General features: G+C 42.7%; 2 protein-coding genes across 2 annotated transcripts in view; one reads left to right on the top strand and one right to left on the bottom strand.

Moving 5' to 3' along the window:
• LOC142202395 (venom factor-like) overlaps positions 1–978 on the top strand; it is a 78,914-nt gene extending 77,936 nt beyond the window's left edge. Inside the window, exon 41 of the mRNA XM_075272489.1 lies at positions 837–978. Within this exon, the coding sequence (XP_075128590.1) occupies positions 837–978 (142 nt within the window). The remainder of the gene's footprint in view (positions 1–836) is intronic.
• A 15,008-nt stretch (positions 979–15,986) lies between these two features.
• The window catches only part of LOC142202393 (venom factor-like), a 47,566-nt gene continuing 39,002 nt past the window's right edge, over positions 15,987–24,550 (bottom strand). Inside the window, exons 31-41 of the mRNA XM_075272487.1 lie at positions 23,171–23,230; positions 22,783–22,873; positions 22,561–22,627; positions 22,213–22,300; positions 22,039–22,128; positions 20,914–21,019; positions 20,744–20,833; positions 19,282–19,368; positions 18,377–18,460; positions 17,120–17,255; positions 15,987–16,217 (exon numbers count right to left, since the gene is read on the bottom strand). Coding sequence (XP_075128588.1) covers positions 16,076–16,217; positions 17,120–17,255; positions 18,377–18,460; positions 19,282–19,368; positions 20,744–20,833; positions 20,914–21,019; positions 22,039–22,128; positions 22,213–22,300; positions 22,561–22,627; positions 22,783–22,873; positions 23,171–23,230 — 1,041 coding nt within the window. The 3' untranslated portion in view covers positions 15,987–16,075. The remainder of the gene's footprint in view (positions 16,218–17,119; positions 17,256–18,376; positions 18,461–19,281; positions 19,369–20,743; positions 20,834–20,913; positions 21,020–22,038; positions 22,129–22,212; positions 22,301–22,560; positions 22,628–22,782; positions 22,874–23,170; positions 23,231–24,550) is intronic.

Below are 24,550 nucleotides of genomic sequence, written 5' to 3'. Positions count from 1 at the left end.
AAATGGCATCATTTCCTGTGGTGTCATAGTGGACTTGGTGACCCTCCAGAGACAGATTTGGGTTTCCCCCTTAACGAGTATATGTTCCCCATAGACTATAATGGGGTTCGAAACCCCTTCGAACACTCAAACAGTGAGCGGCTGTTCGAATTGGATTTCGAACCTCAAACATTTTAGTGTTCGCTCATCTCTAAAAAGCATCCAACATTCCTCAAAATGATAAAAATAAAAGTTACATCTGTCCCTGCAAAAAATACGCCTTATTCAGCCCCATATCTCGACATATAAACGGTTACAGGTTTCATAATATTGCATCTTTTTTCCAAAGATTTGGATTTTTGTTTAGGGTTGAGTGATCGGGATCGGAAAAGATCGGATCCCGATCGGCGATTGAGCAAATTTCATGATAGGGATCGGCTGCAAAAATGATCAGAAATCGGATTTTGAAATCTCAAGATCAGCTCAACCCTAAAAGTTGACTTTTCCCATAGAAAAGCATTGACTAGGGTTGAGCGGATCGGATCCCGATCGAGAAGATTTCATGATCGCGATCGGCTGGAAAATGATCAGAAATCGGATTTTAAAATCAATCCTGAAATCTCAAGATCGGCTCAACCTTATTTTTGTTTAAAAATCCATTAAAACATAACAAAACGTTCTATATTTGGTAATATAATAATTGTAACAACCTGCTGAATATCGGTAACATACCAAATAAAACCCATAAGAAAATGACGCCAATGCTAATTCCGACCCGCTATAAAATGTCGTCCTGTACTACATATCTGTTTGGCTTAATCCCATCATTTTATACATTCTATATTTCCTCTTCTTAGTTATTCGTATATTATTGGAAGAGACACGTGGATCGAATGGTGGCCAAACAATAGAGACTGTCAAAAGAAAGAAAACAGACAAAAATGTGATGACTTCTATGAATTTTCAGAAAATATAGAGTTTAATGGATGTGATTCATAAGAATGTGACTTCCTAAATCTCCCCCGTCACCTCTGTCACCTTTACTGTAATTCTCAGGTCTAATTTGATATATTATATGCCAATAAATGTTTTATCTGCTCTTCTTGGTGGTCATCTTTATCCTATTAATATTATAAAAAGTTTGTGAGTTTGGATGTTTGTGGGTTTGTGTGTTTGGATGTTCGGATGTTTGTTCCTCAATCACGCAAAACCCGTTCGACCGATTTAGCTGAAAGTTTCCACAAACATAGTTACTACACAGGATTGCGCAATAAGCTACTTTTCGTCACAATAGCGCACATACGTTTTTCCCAGGAACCCTAGAAAACCCAAACTCACATCAGCATCTCTGCAATCTCACACACTTTGGACCATAGCAAGCCACAAAATTCATATTACCCTCTACAGCCTAGCCCCTAACCCCACACAATCACATTTACATATACTTTACCATTTTCACCCTCACCTTAACGATACTCCAGGAGGCGACCTCTTTAAGGCAGCCATGTTTGCTGACCCTCATCGCTCTGACGATCCGCGACACCGCCCACCCAGCCACTCCACTGTGTTGCCAGGAGCATGCGCATCTTAGCCACCTACAGAACGTGTTTCCAGCACGCCACCATTTTGCACCTTCACCGTAGGCCGCAGCACCCAAACTACTCTCTCCAGCCCGCCACACGCCCCCACGGCACTCTCACCTCACTGCTGTTTCGTCTTCACGATCCATCCACCTTCCCTAGGTCTCCACGCCAATGACACTGGTAAGTTCCGATAGCATGTTTGCAGTCGGATCCAGATTTGGAGGACGTATTGGGGTCGAAGCCCATGGTAACATATAGGAGGGGAAAAAACTTGAAGGACAGGCTGGTTCACAGCTTCCTATCGCCGATATTAGGAGGGGAGACCTGGTTGAGTGGAGGGCGGACTGTGGGCACCCACAAGTGTGGGGGTTGTTCTGCATGTCCATTTATTGATCCTTCCAAAACCTTCAAAAACCTCGTTACTCATCAGATTTTCAATTGTTGTAGTTTTGCTAACTGCTCCACAATGGGGGTTGTTTACCTCCTGAGCTGTTCATGTCCTATTGGATATGTAGGAAAAACAATTCGACAATTCAGGAGAAGAATAAGAGATCACGTATGTGACATCTTGAATGAACGTGACACTCCAGTTGCGAGGCATTTTAAAAGATGTCACAATGCTGATACAAGATCTTCACGTTTTCAGGCAATTGAGGTGGTGAGGCCACATGCACGAGGCGGTGACTGGGACAATATGGTCCTGAAAAAAGAAACCCAATGGATATACAAATTGGATACCCTCCAACCAAAAGGGTTAAATGAGATGCTTGACTTCTCATGTTATATCTGATAGGTAAAAAGGGTAGTCTGGATCTAACAGTTACTTGAGGGCTGTAGTCCTTCTTAAAATGGACTTTCTTGGAGATGTATGTTTGTCATTCAGGAGTAGGTTGCAGAAACTCAATAGTATTGTATAACATCTATCTGTGGAATACATATACTTACCTATTGTCCAAATATTAGTACATGTCATCGTGAGTATGTACTAGACGTCGATGTATGACCTGACCAGTGGCTGTGGTCAGAGTATTCCTCTATAATTTTGTAGGACAGCCCCCATTATCAAAATACTCTGTCGATGCCAAAGATAGCTTATAACATGGTATTCTGTCCATAAAAATATTGAGGATAGACATCCCTGCGAGTATTATTCTGGTATACATTTTACTATTATATCCCATCTGTGTAATAGTAATGATGGGCAATTAAGAGTGCTATTATGCAACATTGTCAAGTTGGTTGTGCTGGTCGGCAACACAATGTAGTGAATACTCGCTGGTACGGGCAGAGGCAAGACATCGCGCGCAGTCCAGGAGGTGTTGGAGACTAAGTCTCTATGTGACCATAGTGCGCATGTGTACGGGCAGAGGCAAGACATCGCGCGTAGTCCAGGAGATGTTGGAGACTAAGTCTCTATGTGACCACAGTGCGCATGCGTGCCGAGGCGCACGAAACTGGATACAGCGGACGGTCGCATGCGGCAAAGCTTGGATTGGCTCGGGGTGATTGTCTTCGGGCTTTGTGGAGCGCGCATGCATTGAATGGCATGTGGGGCACTCTGTGTATCAGCCGGTCACATGCAACTATGTCACGCCCATGCAATCTGGCTATTGGAGGATTGTTAAGAGAGTAGGAGGGGCTTGTCCTTTAAATAATGGGTAGGTCTGCGGCGCGCTACCACCGACATCAGTGCGGTCCTGTGCGGTCACGTTGCATCTGTAAAGGGTGCTATATCTATTTTGTTGCTCAATTCTATCGGCCCCTGATGACTCATAAATTTGAAGAAACGCCGCGTTGGGCTAATGTGCTAGTCAGTCTATTTAGATTCATGTCAAAAACAATAAGCAAACAGCTTTAAGGTTGTGGTTATTCACTAAGCTTTAATAGGCTTGCCAGATCCTGTTGGTGTGGCATTAGGCCAGTATCCTCGGGGGAGACAGGCTCTGTTAAGCTTTACATGCATTATGTGAATCCACACTTGGTTGTCTGTTTATAGGACATGTAACTCTTTGGTTGAGGAAGGCAGGGTGTAGATCAGTTGATACAAGAGGCGGCTCTGATCAATTTACACTTATATCCTCATAGCGAGTATTTTCATCTGACTTGCAACAAACCATTACAATTGGTAACATAATCGTTTGTAACAAATTGACATGTTTGGAATACATGTATACATCTGTGACCACAGTTGAATACCCACTGGTGCTTTTAGCATTAGGAAGCACTAAACAAAACTTTTTAATTGTTATTAATAAAAGTTATATTTTATTTATTTAGTTTCTAGAGCTATTTTCAGTGAATCTACATGTTTGCATTGGGACTACTTCTGGCCTGTATACTCCCATGTATCGTTTCAACCCACCACGGACATGTAACGGTCGATAATAATGTCACCAATCTGCCTTACTGCCCACCTTAGAATTACCCGGCGTCCCTTCACATAAACTAGAACTCAAGATTGGCGGCCCTGTTCTACTAATGCGTAATCTGGATGCGTCCGATTGTGTAATGGCACGAGGCTACGTGTCACACAACTAGGAACAAATATCATTGAAGCCACTATTCTTACAGGAGCAGCTAAAGGTGACAGTGTGTTAACCCCACGCATTCCAATTATACCAAATCATTTCCCATTACAATTCAAACGACTACAATTTCCCCTTAGTTCCCCTATGAGCCTGAACTCGGAACCACTAAGACTCCCAGCTGCTCTGGGAAGGTGATTTATTGCACTTGATAAAGGGCCTAAGTGCCTGAAACGCGTCGTGCCTTAATAAACATATCGTTATCCAATTGGGTGAGCGTTTCTCCTTGCCAATCCTTCTGAAGATTTTGGTCCCAGTCTGTTGATGCCTCTACGTCCCAGTGATGTTTCTTCCAGCTGCTTCCCTCTCGGTTTCTAACATCTTTTTAACTGTTGGGGTTGTTGTGTCCTACACAACCCCCTAAGGTGAGCGGCTTCCCATTTGCTTACCTTTACTCATATTTGTGCTGAATTTACTACACTAGGGTCGGCTCGGTGCCGTATTTTTTCTTTTTCTCTTGTTCCTATGGCCAATGATGTCACCCCGAAGGCTGGAAGAGAACCGTTAAGGAGCACTGGACTCTAAAAGGAGTCCAGGAATGGTGAGGGCTCTGGGCCTCTGCTTATCGTAATCTGAGATCTGCAGAAACCCAAGGTATAATATTAATTTATGGGTGGTGAACCCCAAAGACCTCATTACAAACTGGTTTGCTCATCTCTAGATACTTGGTGCTACGGATGGGGAAGTGTCTCTGCACAATCTGACACTGTCAGAACCGCTTGTCCTAGCAGATTCCCTGGTTCTCACCCTTTTAACCCCTATTAAAAAATCTGGTCTTTGCTACGGAGAATCTGCTACCTCCTGAGGTGGGCACAATTTAGTAGAAGTAACCAGGCATCAGAACTGTGACGCAGACCATGCATAAAAAATGTATAAAAATGTGAACACTAACTAAAAACAGGACAGACAGTACAGGTACACAGAATACAGAGCTGATAACAGAATATACAGGCAACATAAGAATCAGGACAGGAGAGAACACAGGAATCAGGGATGGAAGCCAAAGGCAACAAGCAACCGAATCAGAAGTCATGGACCAAACACGCAACAGAAGAGGAAACCATAGTCCTAACAGGAACAGAAGCCAGACGTCAATAAGGTAACAGAAACAGATGGCAGACAATATAAAGTCACTGACCAATAAGCAGTAGAATAAGACTAGGACATAAAACAGACAAGGCAGATACTCCAGCAACAAGTAAAATGAAAGCATACATGCAAACAGAACAAGAACTGAAGACATACATTGCTCATACAGATATAAATACAGTACATACGTGGGGACAAGGATTGGCAGGAGGAAGTTCCTCAGGTGAAAAAACTTATTCTGATTATTATTTATTTATTTAGCACCATTAATTCCATAGTGCTGTACATTATTATATTAATTCCATGGTGCTGTACATTATTATATTAATTCCATGGTGCTGTACATTATTATATTAATCCCATGGTGCTGTACATTATTATATTAATTCCATAGTGCTGTACATTATTATATGAATTCCATGGTGCTCTGTACATTATTATATTAATCCCATGGTGTTGTACATTATTATATTAATTCCATGGTGCTGTACATTATTATATTAATTCCATGGTGCTGTACATTATTATATTACTTCCATAGTGATGTACATTATTATATTAATTCCATAGTGCTGTACATTATTATATTAATCCCATGGTGCTGTACATTATTATATTAATTCCATGGTGCTGTACATTATTATATTAATCCCATGGTGCTGTACATTATTATATTAATCCCATGGTGCTGTACATTATTATATTAATTCCATGGTGGTGTACATTATTATTAGAGATGAGCGAACAGTGTTCTATCGAACACATGTTCGATCGGATATCAGGGTGTTCGCCATGTTCGAATCGAATCGAACACCACGTGGTAAAGTGCGCCAAAATTCGATTCCCCTCCCACCTTCCCTGGCGCCTTTTTTGCACCAATAACAGCGCAGGGGAGGTGGGACAGGAACTACGACACCGGGGGCATTGAAAAAAATTGGAAAAAGTCATTGGCTGCCGAAATCAGGTGACCTCCATTTTAGACGAATAGTGGATTTCAAATCCGGGTCATATGAGAATGTGAACTTTGTGACTAAGAGACAGGGATAGCTGTACAGGCAGGGATAGCTAGGGATAACCTTTATTTAGGGGGGAATGTTATTAAAAATAACTTTTTGGGGCTCTATCGGGTGTGTAATTGTGATTTTTGTGAGATAAACTTTTTCCCATAGGGATGCATTGGCCAGCGCTGATTGGCCGAATTCCGTACTCTGGCCAATCAGTGCTGGCCAATGGATTCTATTAGCGTGATGAAGCAGAGTGTGCACAAGGGTTCAAGCGCACCCTCGGCTCTGATGTAGCAGAGCCGAGGCTGCACAAGGGTTCAAGCGCACCCTCGGCTCTGATGTAGGAGAGCCGAGGGTGCACTTGAACCCTTGTGCACACTCTGCTTCATCAAGCTAATAGAATGCATTGGCCAGCGCTGATTGGCCAGAGTACGGAATTCGGCCAATCAGCGCTGGCTCTGCTGGAGGAGGCGGAGTCTAAGATCGCTCCACACCAGTCTCCATTCAGGTCCGACCTTAGACTCCGCCTCCTCCAGCAGAGCCAGCGCTGATTGGCCGAATTCCGTACTCTGGCCAATCAGCACTGGCTAATGCATTGTATTGGCATGATGAAGCAGTGCTGAATGTGTGTGCTGAATGTGTGAGCGATCTTAGACTCCGCCTCCTCCAGCAGAGCCAGCGCTGATTGGTTGAGTTCCGTACTCTGGCCAATCAGCACTGGCCAATGCATTTCTATGGGGAAAAGTTAGCTTGCGAAAATCGCAAACTGACAGGGATTTCCATGAAATAAAGTGACTTTTATGCCCCCAGACATGCTTCCCCTGCTGTCCCAGTGTCATTCCAGGGTGTTGGTATCATTTCCTGGGGTGTCATAGTGGACTTGGTGACCCTCCAGACACGAATTTGGGTTTCCCCCTTAACGAGTTTATGTTCCCCATAGACTATAATGGGGTTCGAAACCCATTCAAACACTCGAACAGTGAGCGGCTGTTCGAATCGAATTTCGAACCTCGAACATTTTAGTGTTCGCTCATCTCTAATTATTATATTACTTCCATAGTGATGTACATTATTATATTAATCCCATGGTGCTCTGTACATTATTATATTAATTCCATGGTGCTGTACATTATTATATTATTTCCATGGTGCTGTACATTATTATATTAATTCCATGGTGCTGTACATTATTATATTAATTCCATGGTACTGTACATTATTATATTAATCCCATGGTGCTGTACATTATTATATTAATTCCATGGTGCTGTACATTATTATATTAATTCCATGGTGCTGTACAATATTATATTAATCCCATGGTGCTCTGTACATTATTATATTAATTCCATGGTGCTGTACATTATTATATTATTTCCATGGTGCTGTACATTATTATATTACTTCCATGGTGCTGTACATTATTATATTAATCCTATGGTGCTGTACATTATTATATTAATCCCATGGTGCTGTACATTATTATATTACTTCCATGGTGCTGTAAATTATTACATTACTTCCATAGTGATGTACATTATTATATTAATTCCATGGTGCTGTACATTATTATATTAATTCCATGGTGCTGTACATTATTATATTAATTCCATGGTGCTGTACATTATTATATTAATCCCATGGTGCTGTACATTATTATATTACTTCCATAGTGATGTACATTATTATATTATTTCCATGGTGCTGTACATTATTATATTAATTCCATGGTGCTGTACATTATTATATTAATCCCATGGTGCTGTACATTATTATATTACTTCCATAGTGATGTACATTATTATATTATTTCCATGGTGCTGTACATTATTATATTAATTCCATGGTGCTGTACATTATTATATTAATTCCATGGTGCTGTACATTATTATATTAATTCCATGGTGCTGTACATTATTATATTAATCCCATGGTGCTGTACATTATTATATTACTTCCATAGTGATGTACATTATTATATTACTTCCATGGTGCTGTACATTATTATATTAATTCCATACTGCTGTACATTATTATATTACTTCCATGGTGCTGTACATTATTATATTAATTCCATGGTGCTTTACATTTGGGGGTTACATACAGTACACAGAATATACAGGTAGATATAATACTAACAATGACCGACTGGCACAGTGGGGTAGAGGGCCCTGCCCGCGAGGGCTTACAATCTATGGGGAAAGGGGGTAGAGACAGAAGTAGAGGGTGGAGACTGTACAGATGTCAGTGTGGTGATGGTGTTATTGGAGGTTGTAGGCCTTCTTGAAGCCTGTGATTGTGGGGTCAGTCTTATGTGTCGTGGTAAGGAGTTCCAGAGTATGGGGGATGCACGGGAGAAATCTTGGAGACAGTTGTGTGAGGAGCGGATGAGAGCAGAGCGGAGTAGGAGGTCATTGTGTTGCACAGTGTAGTCACAGAGGAAAGCTGCAGAGTAGATGATATGGGTTAATCTTCAGTTTACTTTTCAGAACATGAGGTAACATCATCAGCATGTCTATACAGCAATACAACAAGGAACACACACTGGAAAAGAACTTAACCATAGAAAGATGCAGCATGGAGAGATATAGACAAGTCTCCATAGCATATCATTACATGTATTCAGCACATAACAATAATAACATCACCATCTAATGTCCGGAAGCTGTAAGTTCCTCCAACACAGTATAACTGTCAGGACACGGAGTCGCCGCGGTCTCCTTGCTGCGTGGCGCCTCCCCTGGAGATGTGTTAAGAGTTCTGTTGGTTGCGCTTAGGTGATTAAGGGTTAAATCTTTTCCCTACTCTCAGTACTCTATGCCATTAGCCATCATAGGTTTTGGGTGTGTTTTTCTCTGCTGTTATTTAAACCCCACCCAGGTTTGTATCCTTGCCAGCCATTCACTTTGTGTTTCCCTGGTCTCCTGCTCGGTCAGATATCCTGTCTGTGTCTCTTTCAGTCTGTGTATTAGTTGCAGTGTACCCGGCTCGTATTTGACTATTCTTTGTCTTCTGATTTGGCACTTCATTCTGATATCCTGGTTTAACCCTCTGCTTGTCCGACCTCGCCTTCTCTATTGTGTCCTTGCTGGGACTTGTTGTCCTCCCTGGTTCCATGCTATTTTTTCTTTCGTTTTGCATTGCATTTTACACTGTGCTTTCTGCTTAGGCGTGACCCTCATTACTCCAGCCCCTAGCACTTTTAGGGCTTCCTCTTCCTTCACCTTAGCCGCAGGCGCACTTCAATTAGGGAGTGCATTGGTCTGCCTCACCTCAGATATAACACCATAGTTCTGACCCCTTTTGTCATTAGTTGCACAGTTTTGCATCCCAGCTGTGTCATCTTTCACCGCCTGACCCTGACTCCAATCCTAACACATTCATACTGTCAGTTTTGGGCAAGGAAATTCTCTATTATCAGAACCTTCCGCTCCTGTACCCTAGACTTCTCACAAGTTGCACCACTCCTCTGTAATATTTTACCCCAGAAAATCAGATTAATTTCTATACCTTCAAATAAATCCTGAAGACACATCTTTTCTCTGTCCAAATTCCTAATGTAAACCCTTCCACAGTTAGAATCCCTAAAACTAACCCTCTTCTGTCCACGCTCCCGCATTACCCCACATGATATGAAGCCATATCAGACTGTAACTTTATATGCAAAAAAAAAGAAGAAAACATGCTATGACTAAGAGGTAACAACACCTCGAAACGCGTCAGCGGTATCGTCATGTCAATGTGATTACGCTGTACAGATATACAAAAAATCTTTTTTTAAGAGAACAATATTAAAAGTCATGTTTTATTAGAATATTTTGGCTGGAGCTGGATCTGTTTTCTTCTTTTTTTTTTGCACAGGCAGCGCCCTGATCCGGAGGGCTGATCCGTGCCCCATTTTACAAGTATAAACTTTGACTGTGGCTGACTTGTTCCATGTAACTTTATATGTCCAGGCACCATCTGCACATTAAAGAACACTGACTGGTGATGGCTCATACAGCTTTATATATGTGTTATATACCTCTGTTACAAACCTCTCCACTGTATAAGCAATGCTACCTCCGATGTCCCCCCTGCTACCTCCTATATCCCCCCTGCTACCTTCGATATCACCCCTTTACCTCCTGTCACCCCTGCTACCTCCGATGTCCCCCCTGCTACCTCCTATATCCCCCCTGCTACCTCCGATATCACCCCTTTACCTCCTGTCACCCCTGCTACCTCCGATGTCCCCCCTGCTACCTCCTATATCCCCCCTGCTACCTCCGATATCACCCCTTTACCTCCTGTCACCCCTGCTACCTCCGATGCCCCCCTTTACCTCCTATGTCACCCCTGCTACCTCCGATGCCCCCCTTTACCTCCTATGTCACCCCTGCTACCTCCGATGCCCCCCTTTACCTCCTATGTCACCCCTGCTACCTCCGATGCCCCCCTTTACCTCCTATGTCCCCCTTTACCTCCTATGTCACCCCTGCTACCTCTGATGTCCCCCATTTACCTCCTATGTCACCCCTGCTACCGCCGATGCCCCCCTTTACCTCCTATGTCACCCCTGCAACCTCCGATGCCCCCCTTTACCTCTTATGTCCCCCCTTTACCTCCTATGTCACCCCTGCTACCTCCGATGCCCCCTTTACCTCCTATGTCTCCCTTTACCTCCTAAGTCACCCCTGCTACCTTCGATGCACCCCCTTTACCTACTATGTCCCCCCTTTACCTACTATGTCACCCCTGCTACCTTTGATGTCCCCCTGCTACCTCTGATGCCCCCCTGCTACCTCTGATGTCCCCCTTTACCTCCTAAGTCACCCCTGCTACCTCCAATGCCCCCCCTGCTACCTCCGATGGGCATGCCTGTAGCCATCTTACATTCCCTTTTCCTATGCTGTCCAGAGAGCCCATATTCCCAGAAGCTACAATGGGATACATCGTCCTCTGTGTCTTATCTTATAGCCATGTGCCAGACCTGTGTTACACCCATATGCCATATGTTATATACATACATGGTATATTACTTATACTCTTCGCACCTTCTGTCTGTGCAATGTATAACCACACCTACAATGGATTTTAAACATTACCTTTCCCTCTATTAAACCAAACCCCCTATTCATGCTATCTGATAGCTCCCAACCGTCCAGCATCCTGCAGGACATTTCCGATCCAAACTCGTGTCCCGCGATCCTGCACGGCTTACCGCATGTCCCGCTCTGTCCCTGAAGTGTTTTACTTATTTACAAACTTTCCTCTGATCACCGCCCGCTCTTATAACAGATAAAAGGCTGTAACTGGGATAAGAGCGCGGGGTGATCAGGGGAAGGCTTCACTACTGTACTCAGAAGGACCTGTGTGACGTCAAACGTTACGTGACTAGTTAGGCGTGTCTTAATATCCCATGTAGTAAGGAAGAGATGGAGAGATGTGTGGTCTAAGGTACTGGGGGATGTGAGATGCAGGGTGGACTGTGTGTGGGGGGGAGAAATGTGGGATGCAGGGTGTACTGTGTGTGAGGGGGAGATGTGGGGTGCATGGGTGTACTGTGGGTGGGGGGAGAGATGTGGGGTGCATGGGTGTATTGTGGGTGGGGGGAGAGATGTGGGGTTCAGGGTGTATTGTGGAGGAGAGATGTGGGGTGCATGGGTGTACTGTGGGTGGGGGGAGAGATGTGGGGTTCAGGGTCTATTGTGGGGGGAGAGATGTGGGGTGCATGGGTCTACTGTGGGTGGGGGGAGAGATGTGGGGTGCATGGGTCTACTGTGTGTGGGGGGAGAGATGTGGGGTGCATAGGTCTACTGTGGGTGGGGGAAGAGATGTGGGGTGCATGGGTGTACTGTGGGTGGGGGGAGAGATGTGGGGTGCATGGGTCTACTGTGGGTGGGGGGAGAGATGTGGGGTGCATGGGTGTATTGTGGGTGGGGGGAGAGATGTGGGGTTCAGGGTGTATTGTGGAGGAGAGATGTGGGGTGCATGGGTGTACTGTGGGTGGGGGGAGAGATGTGGGGTTCAGGGTCTATTGTGGGGGGAGAGATGTGGGGTGCATGGGTCTACTGTGGGTGGGGGGAGAGATGTGGGGTGCATGGGTCTACTGTGTGTGGGGGGAGAGATGTGGGGTGCATAGGTCTACTGTGGGTGGGGGAAGAGATGTGGGGTGCATGGGTGTATTGTGGGTGGGGGGAGAGATGTGGGGTTCAGGGTGTATTGTGGGGGGAGATATGTGGGATGCATGGGTGTACTGTGGGTGGGGGGGAGATGTGGGGTTCAGGGTGTATTGTGGGGGGAGAGATGTGGGGTGCATGGGTGTGAATGGGCGGAGTCCATTTAGAAGTGGGTGGAGCTAAATTTACCACATCCCACCTACATTTTGTCCTTCTTTCTGTCCTTTAAAAGTTGGGAGGTATGCCATCTGTGTCTGTGTGATTCTCCTTAGCCGGCTCATATACCACTCGTATTAATACTGTGATAGTTAAAGCTGCTTGCATTCACAATATATATCCATATATCCATAGTACTGTGGTACTGACATGGTGGTCAGATGGTTGAGGGGTCCTCCGGCTAATCCTGCCACGTCATTATATACTAAGTCTCCTTTAATCTTTGCTTGCTTTAGCTGCTCACGCTCCATGGTCTGACCCCGCTCAGCTGCAGCCTTGTGCTGGGTCTTATACATCGGTCAGTACACTAGAACTAGGAGTATTTGTGCACAACTCAGGCAATGGTCAGGCGGTGTTACATCTCATAGAGGCTTAATGAGGATTTAACTCTCTGTATGCCATTGTAGGGCTCCATCCTGGACATTGCTGATGGTTTCCCCGTAAAGGACTTTGCTAACTCACTTTGCTAATGATTAACCTTTACCAAAGGAGTTTATTGAGGCTCGAGTGACATGGAGGAGACTTTATTTAAAGAGTTTGGATTCTTTGGATTACTAAAGGCATCAGTGCTTTATTGTCCACTCGTCGGTCCGCTACTACACACTGAGTGGGGACATATTTTAGGGTCTAAGCCTTAAATATCTGAAAGATATGAGGGACTGACAGATCCTTCACATGGATCAGCTGTTCGGGTCTGCACCCATTTGGTCTATTATTCACATACAGTCCTATGAAAAAGTTTGGGCACCCCTATTAATCTTAATCATTTTTAGTTCTAAATATTTTGGTGTTTGCAGCAGTCATTTCAGTTTGATATATCTAATAACTGATGGACACAGTAATATTTCAGGATTGAAATGAGGTTTATTGTACTAACAGAAAATGCGCAATATGCATTAAACCAAAATTTGACCGGTGCAAAAGTATGGGCACCTCAACAGAAAAGTGACATTAATATTTAGTAGATCCTCCTTTTGCAAAGATAACAGCCTCTAGTTGCTTCCTGTAGCTTTTATTCAGTTCCTGGATCCTGGATGAAGGTATTTTGGACCATTTCTTTCTACAAAACAATTCAAGTTCAGGTAAGTTTGATGGTCGCCGAGCATGGACAGCCCGCTCTCAAATGATCTGAAAACAAAGATTGTTCAACATAGTTGTTCAGGGGAAGGATACAAAACGTTGTCTCAGAGATTTAACCTGTCAGTTTCCACTGTGAAGAACATAGTAAGGAAATGGAAGAGCACAGGGACAGTTCTTGTTAAGCCCAGAAGTGGCAGGCCAAGAAAAATATCAGAAAGGCAGAGAAGAAGAATGGTGAGAAGAGTCCAGGACAATCCACAGACCACCTCCAAAGAGCTGCAGCATCATCTTGCTGCAGATGGTGTCACTGTGCATCGGTAACAATACAGCGCACTTTGCACAAGGAGAAGCTGTCAGGGAGAGTGATGAGAAAGAAGCCGTTTCTGCACGTACGCCACAAATAGAGTTGCCTGAGGTATGCAAAAGCACATTTGAAGAAGCCAACTTCATTTTGGAAACAAAGATTGAGTTGTTTGGTTATAAAGAAAGGCGTTATGCATGGCGTCCAAAAAGAAACAGCATTCCAAGAAAAACACATGCTACCCACTGAAAAATTTGGTGGAGGTTCCATCATGCTTTGGGGCTGTGTGGCCAATGCCGGCATCGGGAATCTTGTTAAAGTTGAGGGTCGCATGGATTCCACTCAGTATCAGCAGATTCTTGAGAATAATGTTCAAGAATCAGTGACGAAGTTGAAGTTACGCCGGGGATGGATATTTCAGCAAGACAATGATCCAAAACACTGCTCCAAATCCTCAGGCATTCATGCAGAGGAACAATTACAATGTTCTGGAATGGCCATCCCAGTCCCCAGACCTGAATATCATTGAACATCTGTGGGATGATTTGAAGCGGGCTGTCCATGCTCGGCGACCATCTAACTTAACTGAACTTGAATTGTTTGTCCAAAATACCTTTATCCAGGATCCAGGAACTGATTAAAAGCTACAGGAAGCGACTAGAGGCTGTTATCTTTGCAAAAGGAGGATCTACTAAATATTAATGTCACTTTTCTGTTGAGGTGCCCATACTTTTGCACCGGTCAAATTTTGGTTTAATGCATATTGCGCATTTTCTGTTAGTACAATAAACCTCATTTCAATCCTGAAATATTACTGTGTCCATCAGTTATTAGATATATCAAACTGAAATGGCTGCTGCAAACACCAAAATATTTAGAACTAAAAATGATTAAGATTAATAGGGGTGCCCAAACTTTTTCATAGGACTGTATGTGCACTGGTATAGTGGCCAGGCGATGGTACTGCAGCTTTCCTCTCAATGACTTTAATGGGACTAGAGCTGCAATACCAGTGTCCGACCACTAGGGCACGGAGCTGACTGCTTCCAGCTCTATGCACTGTATACCGTGTTTCCCCAAAAATAGGACGTACCCCGAAAGTAAGGCATGGCAGACATTTTGCTGCCTTGCCTAATATAAGGCGCTCCCCCGAAAGTAAGACGTAGTAAATAGAAGTGAATGGAAGTGGCCGGCAAGCGGGGGGTTAATCGGCGTGCTGGGCGCTTCCATTCATTTCTATGGGAGCGTGTGTGGGCACCGACCGGAGGCTTTAGCGCTGGATGTCTGCTGACAATGCAATGCAATTGCAAAGGTCTGATCACTAATGCATTGCATTAGTGATCAGACCTTTGCAATTGCATTGCAAAAAATCGTCATTTCTTTTGAAGGCAGGTTGCCTGTCTGTAATGTATTACAGGGGGTTAATAAATGCAAAAAAAGAAAAAATAAATAAATATATATATATATATATATATATATATATATATATATATATATATAAAAGTATTAAACATTCAAATCAACCCATTTCCCTAGAACACATATAAAAGTGTGTAAATACTGTGAAACACATACCGTACATGTTAGGTATCCCTGTGTCCAAAATCGCCTGCTCTACAAATCTATAAAAATATTTTTATACTGTACAGTATTTAATAAATGTTAATTTTTATATTTAGCAATATATGTGAATTCTTCTTTGAAAAAAATAAGACACCCCCTGAAAATAAGACATGGCGCATCTTTGGGAGCAAAAATTAATATAAGACACCGTCTTATTTTCGGGGAAACAGGGTAATACAGGTACTGGTTATACCACAAACAACTGATCAGCTGTTGTTCCCCCACCTATCAGATCCAAAGTAAAGGCCATAACAAAATTAATGGACAACCCCTTTAAATGTACCAGCCATATACACCTATATTATATACCCAAAATTGTTGTGTTATCCAATCTGAGAGTAACACAAGGAGTAACAAATAAAAGATTTATTGACATACCAAATATCAAATTAAAACGGAGATCTATAGTGACTAGGGGACAGATGAGGAAAGGGGGATCGTAGAGTCCATGTTTTTATGAAGGACAACCATTAAGCTCCAGATTCTCAGAGAGTTCGAAGAAGTCGTCACACTGTTGCTTGTTTTCTCTATTCTGACATTCTCTATTATTTGGCCACCACTCGATCCAGGTGTCTTTCCCAATAATATACGAGTAGCTACAAAAGAAAAAGAATAGAATTTATAGTATTACGTGATTCATATCTATAAATAAAATTTCTGCAGGTGTCAGAGCTGAAATTTCCCCCCATTTTTTACTTGTTTACTTTTTACACGGAACTGGAGATTTGAATGCTCGGGAGAGTTGGCTTTGCAGCAGGTCCACGTCTATACAACTCACACAGCCAACCCCATCCTGATGAAGGTCACAAGCAGAGGACCCAAAGAACTAAAAAACTTAACTTTTAATATCAATTCTAATAAATAAATATTTAAGACATCACCAATTTAAGTGCACATAACAAACTGTGCTCCAAAAGAGGAATGGTCTTACCCGGACCTACTGAGAGCCGATGGGGACTCAATGGGACTTTAAGGTAAAGGGCTCGTGTAATAAAACCTCATCCCTCACTTATGTCCCCCAATGACTCCTGTCCTAACAAGGATAGTCCCCAAAGCTCTCCCTTTATTTCCCCTTATTTTCTTTAACCTGACGCATTTCATTTCCCAACAAGATGGAGGGGCAATCCTCAGGGGATTTCTAAGTATGAACCCAGTGGGGAGTGAAAGCCCTTCAAGCTGCTCAACCGTATGTTTCCATAGTTTGGAAGTTGTAGGGTTCTAGAGGTATCTGTCACTTCTGTTTGGGTCACCACTGAGGCCAAATGGGTATATCGAACCCCAGACCAATGATGTTGCAGAAGAGCACCAGAGTTTGGGAGAAGAGTGCTAGATGCCACGAGTAGGTCCAAAATAGGTAAAGGACGCTTAGCCAGACTATAATACAGTGAACATTTTAGTTCACCTGAGATGAATCTCCATTGGCTTGGTACAAATCGATTTGCCCATCATTAGCCATAATAGATGTAATAACTATACTAGAAATGCTCATATGACTCACCCAGATGGCTGGTCCCAAAGGTCGCCTCTTACTCCCCAGATCAGGTAGTCACGTCCTTCTTTCAGATCTAAGGCTTTGCGGCACTTGATATGACTGATAAAATTCCTCTGTTTGTTCAAAAGATTTTCATCTGAACCTATTAGAGGGACAAAAGGTGGAAAATAAATCATCAACTCGGAATCGTGCAAATTATTGACATTGTGGCCGACTGCCGGTGCACTATTTATACTATTTATAATGGTCCCCTCTTCAACACTTGGTCTACCATTGTCTGTCTGTGGATATGATCTCCATCAGAGTTCAGAATGACTGATATGGGACAACTTGCAGAATAGTTGGAGTCGGCCACTCAGACCCCCGTGAAACAGGAGAAGAGTAGGGTTGAGCCAATCTTGAAATTTCAGGATCGATTTTAAAGTCTGATTAAGCCAAGAATTTTGGGTTTTGCCAGTCATGAATCATTATTATACTCTGGAATATCTTCAGACCCCAGATTATAACAAGAAAGGTCCAAGGGGAGGTGCAGACAAATAACGCAGTCATGTCGACCTTCCCTCACCTCTCCTGGGTGCCTTTGGAGCTTTGGGTGCTCCTTTGGTCCTCTTCCAGATTCCTGGTTCATGTCAAAAGCCCCAAAGGACCGCAGAGGACTGTATTTAGTCCACAGTGGTAACATGGAATACACTGAAGTCATAACGCTTGCGTGAACGTATCCTACATGTCTATTAAGGCCCAATCACAGGGCTTAGTGGTCCCCGAGGCTTCAGACATCACCCAGGAAGCCAAAAGAGGACCTAAGAAGATAGAACATGTCTGCAAAGTAGCACTGGGTGCTGCAAGAGATCCTAGAAGGTAAGTATAACTGAGTGGTTTTTTTTGGATGTCCCCTGAGCCTCCACTTATTATACTCTGAGGTCTGAATAAACCCAACACTATCATAATAGCATATCCCGTACAGACTGCACGCGCTTGGACTGAAACTAAATCGGCAGACGAACCTCGAAATAGTTGCGAAATGAATTTTTTAAGGTTCACTGTATCTACTCTCTCTCTCTCTCTCTCTCTCTCTCTCTCTCTCTCTCTCTCTCTCTCTATATATATATATATATATATATATATATATATATATGTATATATATGTATATATGTACTATATTTTCTTACATTATATACAAAAGTCAGGGTAATACGGGGAATACAGTCCTATAGAACGCCATTTAGTATATTTTCCGTACAGTTGTCTTCTCCTGTCCTTACCTTCCTTGATGACACTGATTATCTTCAACACGTAGTTATCGTAGTTCTCATTCTTCTCTATTTTTTCCAGGGTTGCCTTGTACACTAGAAACACAGGAAATCACACCGAATTAATATGGGTTTGGATGGGTCACCCAGTGCCCATATATTTATTCCAAGGGGACAACACAAAATACAAGGTGGATTAAATGCCCATGTCAAGTGCAAATGTGTCACCTGTCTATCTGTACAGAAAGGGGCAAATTTAATATTCCTGTCTACTGTTTAGCAAAAACACAGTCTATAGTTGCACCAAATTTAGCAAAGTGTCTCCTGCTGTTTGGTGCAGCTTATACTGTACTTTTGTATATCTTCTCGAAAGCTTTGGTGTGACCCAGCTCTAAATGGTGCCAATGTGCCCCGAGTCCTTCTCCACCTGGCCGACGAACTCTAGTTAGCCCTTTTTGATGCCGTGAGCACTAAGACGCATCAGAGTGCAGGGACTCCTTTTCCACATGAAGGGGTCCGAGTACTCAAGGGAAAGACTACAAATAATCTCTTTTTGGTCAATCGGGGATTCCACTTAGATGGAACTCTTGATGGTAGGAGACATAGAGCTACGGTGAATACCTCTGCTGGCTTGTGTCAGTGGGTGGTGTATACATTATAGCCGTCCTATATAGGGACCGCCATACAAATACAGTATTTTTATGAACCAAAATGACTCTTTGAGTCCAAATCGGCCAAACCCGAAACAAAATGAAGCTTGAGATGTTCACTAGTCACACTATTGTATTGATTTGGTTTTACGAGTCCCTAACTCAACTAGAGATAAGTTACGAGTGGACATATCTGAAACATAATAAATATTCTGCAATGAAGTAATGTTAGTGTGTTTAGGTACAAGTATGATATGTGCCCCTTACCATAGTCCACTCCTGGGGCACATGCTTTGTCATATCGCCATGCTGCATCTATCTGACCTTCCAGCTGTTTCTTCAAGAAGCAATTCTCTAAAAGACAAAATCCATAAGAAATCAATTTCAGGAGGATCAGAAGTCAACAGTAAGGATTGGATCATCTCCTAATCCACAGCATACCTTCCATGAGTATTTCTACATGCAATCTTTTCATGTAAGATTGGAATTGTATAGACTATTACTGATTGTCTACATCTACTGAATTTCTGGGACAAGAAGTAGGTGTCCAACAGCAACCATTAATGGTTGTAAAACCTCTTGTGAAGATGATTTCTGGTTTTATGGTCACTGTGAAGGAGTCTATCAGCTACATATTCACCAAGTTTTGTTGGGCAAGAACAGGGACTCCAAGTGACATGAACATTTTTGTATGGCCGTGACCCATTTTCCTAAAGCCCTGACCTGTTGACCAAGGGCATAACGAGAGTCTCCGACCTTAGAGCATTCATAAAATGTCTCTTCCAATATTGTAAATGATATGTTATACTTGGGGTGGCCTGTGACATCTCTAGGTCGCCCAGGAGCTTCATGTTATGTCTCTGGGCGTACCACACCACCTTGTTATAACATGGGCTCATGACCAGCACATTAAGTATTCATTAAGGATTATATAATATGACCAAGGGTCTCGAAGCTATAGGGGCATTACAACAGGTCGTAAAGATTTGCATTCTTTTATGGATTTTGGGAGGTCACTCTTTTTAGCGGGAGGCTCCCAGACATTCGGGAGATTTGGCAAGTATGGATTTGTATTATTGAATCTTTGCCTACATCATGCTGTATGATTATTTGTCCATCATAGATGGATCATACAGACAAGAGTAGGGTTAAGCCGATCTTGAGATTTCCGAATCGTTTTTAAAATCCGATCATTTTCCAGCCGATCGCGATCGTGAAATTTGCTCGATCGCCGATCGGGATACGATCTTTCCCGATCGCTCAACCCTAGTTATTTTATGTTTATGGAGTAGGGTTGAGCCGATCTTGAGATTTCAGGATCGTTTTTAAAATCGGATTTTCGATCATTTTCCAGCCGATCCTGATCGTGAAATTTGCTCGATCGCCGATCCCGATCGCTCAACCCTAGACAAGAGCCTTCACATTCATGTAAAAACTATGAACAGACATTGCATACAGTACATGTCACCTTTCTCCTGGATGGCAATCCTTGGAATGAATGTTGAATTTACTGCCTAGACCAACAATATTCACACTTTTCTGAAATTTCTGAAAATTTTGCACATTTGTGAAATTTAAAATTTTACATTTCTGAAGTTTCACCACATCTGAATTTTAGACTTTGTGATCAGTAATATAAGTCAAGGCTTGCTTCTGAATCATTGAGTGACTCCACTACCCTTTGCTTCTATTATGACTTATTTAGTAAAACCATTGTTGCGAGTCTTACCCTCGGCACACCGGCAGACATCGTTTTGACAGATGGTGCCCAATAATTTGCTGTCCTTGTCCACATGGTAGAATTTAGTGCAGCGATTTTCTACAAATGAAAAAGTTAAATATGAATATATAAATCTATAAAACCTCTAAGGTCAGAAACAAATCCTCTGTGATACCTACCAGTGGCGTAATAGTCATACACAGTGACAGAGGCCGGCTGGATGAGACCAACTTTGAAGATCTGGTTAATATAGAATTTGATGCATTCATCTCTTTTGTGTGAGATCTGTCCAAGAAAGAAATGAAAGGTTACTAGATCAGTGAGAAACAAAAAAATGTAAATACATAATAATATTAAGGCCTGGTTCATATCTGTACTTGGGTTTAGCCGCTTGGGAACGCCCTGAATGGAAACCTAACCCGCATTAAAAAAAATGGTTGCCTTAAGAAACCTGCGGATCCCATGAACTATAATGGGGTTCACATGGTTTCCATTCATTTTCTGCCTAAAAAGGGCAAAAAATTGCAGAGAGGGGGAACAGAATCCCCACATGGAGTACAAGCGCTGATGTGAACCGAGCCTTGTATACAGTTTTATATCCTGATTAGGGTTGAGCCGATCTTGACTTTTCAGGATCGATTTTGAAATCCGATTTCCGATCATTTTTCATTCGATCCCGATCTCGATGCCAATGCAAGTCAATGGGATTTTTTTACGTGACGTCTCCCATCCCAGTACCCACCCACACTCTCCTAACCTGGGAGGCAGGGGACAGCGAGGCGAAGAAGAACGAGAAGACCGAGCACCGGACCAGCCATCTCTTCAGGTAAGTAGCTACTAGAGATGTTAGCTAGTCTCCCATTAGAATGAATGGGAGACTAGCTAGCAAAGCATTGTGGGAAATGATCACCGATCTCGATACCACCTAAAAAGATCGTGTTCGGGATTACGATCGTGATCGTGAATTTTTCTCGATCGCCGATCAGAATACGATTTTTTCCGAACACGATCGCTCAACCCTAATCCTGATGTACAGTATGGTATTGACGTCTTATTTTCCGGGCAGTTAACTTCACAATATATGTCCGGGACTATGGCCTTACAGTGAAAAAAAAAAAAAAGAACATGGATAGGCCACAACTCTAAGGGTAAGTTCACAGGGAGTTTTTTGGATTGGAACCTGAGGCAGAGGTTGCGTACTCTGCTCCGGATTAGGCCCATTCGTTGGAGGGTGTGTCCAGGCTATAGGTAAAGAAATTACCATCTGTATATTGTAAAGACTGTGTATAAATGTCACATCTTACCTTATCCAAGTAGATGAGGAGTGTTCCTTTATCAGCCGCATCCTTATTAATCTCAAACTTGGAGATATATTTGTCCACGCCTCTTGTTAGCTATAGGAAGAAGAAGATGGATCATATCTCATCCACGAAGACAATACAATGTCATGTAAGAAACAGAATAACCATTGATCTCACCTTATTGAGACTTTCAATATCGGGGACAAATCCGGTCATCATGGAGATATCCAAGATAGACATGGTGGCATCATTGTCTTTAAGATATCTGGAAAATAAAATTGCAACATGAGAGGAGCGTGGAGCTGAGAGGAGATAAGAGCCTTGGCTGTGAATGGACCCATCAACCTATCAAAGATAGAAACCTCCTCATGGCAGGACCTTCAAAACAGTTTTCGAAAAAATTTCAGATTTTTTTTTTTTTTAACGAAAGCAATTTGCAATTTTGTTCAGAATTGGGTATTCTAGGACCTGAGCATAAGTTCTGTGACCATTTATGGCTTGAATTTATTGGAGATTTTTCTTTACCTTGCGCAAATCTCAACTGATGCTTTTTGCAATTCCCCTTCTTGAGGCTTAGCTCCTTTCGCCAAAGCTGCAAAAACAAGGAAAATGTAGTACTTGTATATAAAATTAGACCTGAATTCACACTATACCAGGACTCTACTTGCCCATGTCTGCCATTCATAGCATGGTTCACTTCCTTTGTAGTGAGTTTTTAGGGCACCCATTGGTGTCTTGTACACTTACCATCTTTTTCTTCCTTAACCGTGACTGTAAGGTCAAAGTTTTTGCATTCCTTTTCTTTCTCTGTCACAAGGGCATGGTAAACCGATACAACCTAAGACGCCATAAAATAAAACAAAAATTGTAAAATTTAAGATAAAGTATAGTGTCGATGTTGTGTCAAAAAACCCACAACCGTTGGGTATGGGAGATAAGGTAGCCATTGATTTCTGTATGCTAAATTTCTGCCAATTTTTTAAACAAAATCTATTTATTTTTGAATTTTTTAAAATTTTTTAATAGAACAAATAAAATTACAGTATCTGTTATCTCAAGTACTTGGTTCATCAAAATACGGTTGCCATATATTATCTGTTCGTGTACATGTTCTGGCCCGGATTTACCAACTTACCTTCAATGTACCCTGCCCTTTACCCGTGGCTTTCACAACAAATTTCTGGTTGATTTTGGTCTGTAAAATAAAGTTAAACACGTTGAATGTACAGAATTCTGTGTATACGAGGACCTTCTGAAAAAGTATGCGCTACCTGAAGCTCACATAAAATGGTGGTGCCCTCCTAAGTACACGGAACTTGTAAAATTATATGCATGGATTCCTAATTTTATATGCCCCCAACCCATCAGAAATAATTAGGGTTGAGCTGATCTTGAGATTTTAAAATCCGATTTCCAATCATTTTCCAGCCGATCCCGATCGTGAAATTTGCTCGATCGCTAGGGTTGAGCCGATCTTGACTTTTCAGGATCGATTTTAAAATCCGATTTCCGATCATTTTTCATTCAAACCCAACCTCGATGCCAATTCCGAAACCAATGCAAGTCAATGGGATTTTTTTTATTAATCGGAGATCGGATTTTAAAAGCAATCCTATTCACTATACAGCATGGAATCTAACTATTGAACGCTTTAATTGTTAGAATCCACGCTGTGTAGTGAATCACTAAGTAGCCAGAGGATTTTTTTTTTTTAATCCTCTGGCTACTTAGTCCCCCCTGGTGTCCACTTACCTGCAGAGATGGCTGCTCCGGTGCCTGGTGTTCTTCTTCTTCTTCGCCTCACTGCTGCTCCACGCTGCTCTTCTCGCCTCTCTGCCCCTTGCCTCCCAGATTAGGAGAGTGTGGGTGGGTACTTTACGTCTCCCCGTTTTGTACCCGCCCACACTCGCCTAGGCCACAAGCCCCTCCTTTCTAGCTCTTTAAACACTAACCTGGGAGGCGGCAGCAGCGAGGCGAGAAGAGCAGCGTGGAGCGGCAGCGAGGCGAAGAAGAAGGAGAACGCCGGACACCAGAGCAGCCATCTCTGGAGGTAAGTAGCTACTAGAAATGTTAGTTTCCCATTAGAATGAATGGAGGCAGCCGGCACGCAGGGGGTTTAGGCTGTGTGCCGGCTGCTTCCATTCATTCCTAAGGAACTGCAGTGGAGCCTTCACACTGAGTATACACTCCACTCAGAATGAGCGGAGCGTATATTCAGTGTGAAGGCTAAGCAAAGCATTGTGGGAAATAGTACCGATCTCGATCCCACCTAAACTGATCGTGTTCGGAATTCCGATTGCGATCGTGAAATTTTCTCGATCGCCGATCGGAATCCGATCTTTTCCGAACACGATCGCTCAACCCTAGAAGTAATGTAGTTTACTAAGTATATGAGATTTATCATATGAATTAACCTTTTATTCTTTTGTACACCACCTTTGCCATCACTGTTTCTTTATATAGGTGTTTCATGACACACATTTTATGGACCATCGTAAGGATAGGCCACAAATAT

Source organism: Leptodactylus fuscus, chromosome 5 (genome assembly GCF_031893055.1).
Source record: "Leptodactylus fuscus isolate aLepFus1 chromosome 5, aLepFus1.hap2, whole genome shotgun sequence".
Lineage (NCBI taxonomy): Eukaryota > Metazoa > Chordata > Amphibia > Anura > Leptodactylidae > Leptodactylus > Leptodactylus fuscus.
This window is presented reverse-complemented; position numbering and strand designations above follow the sequence as displayed.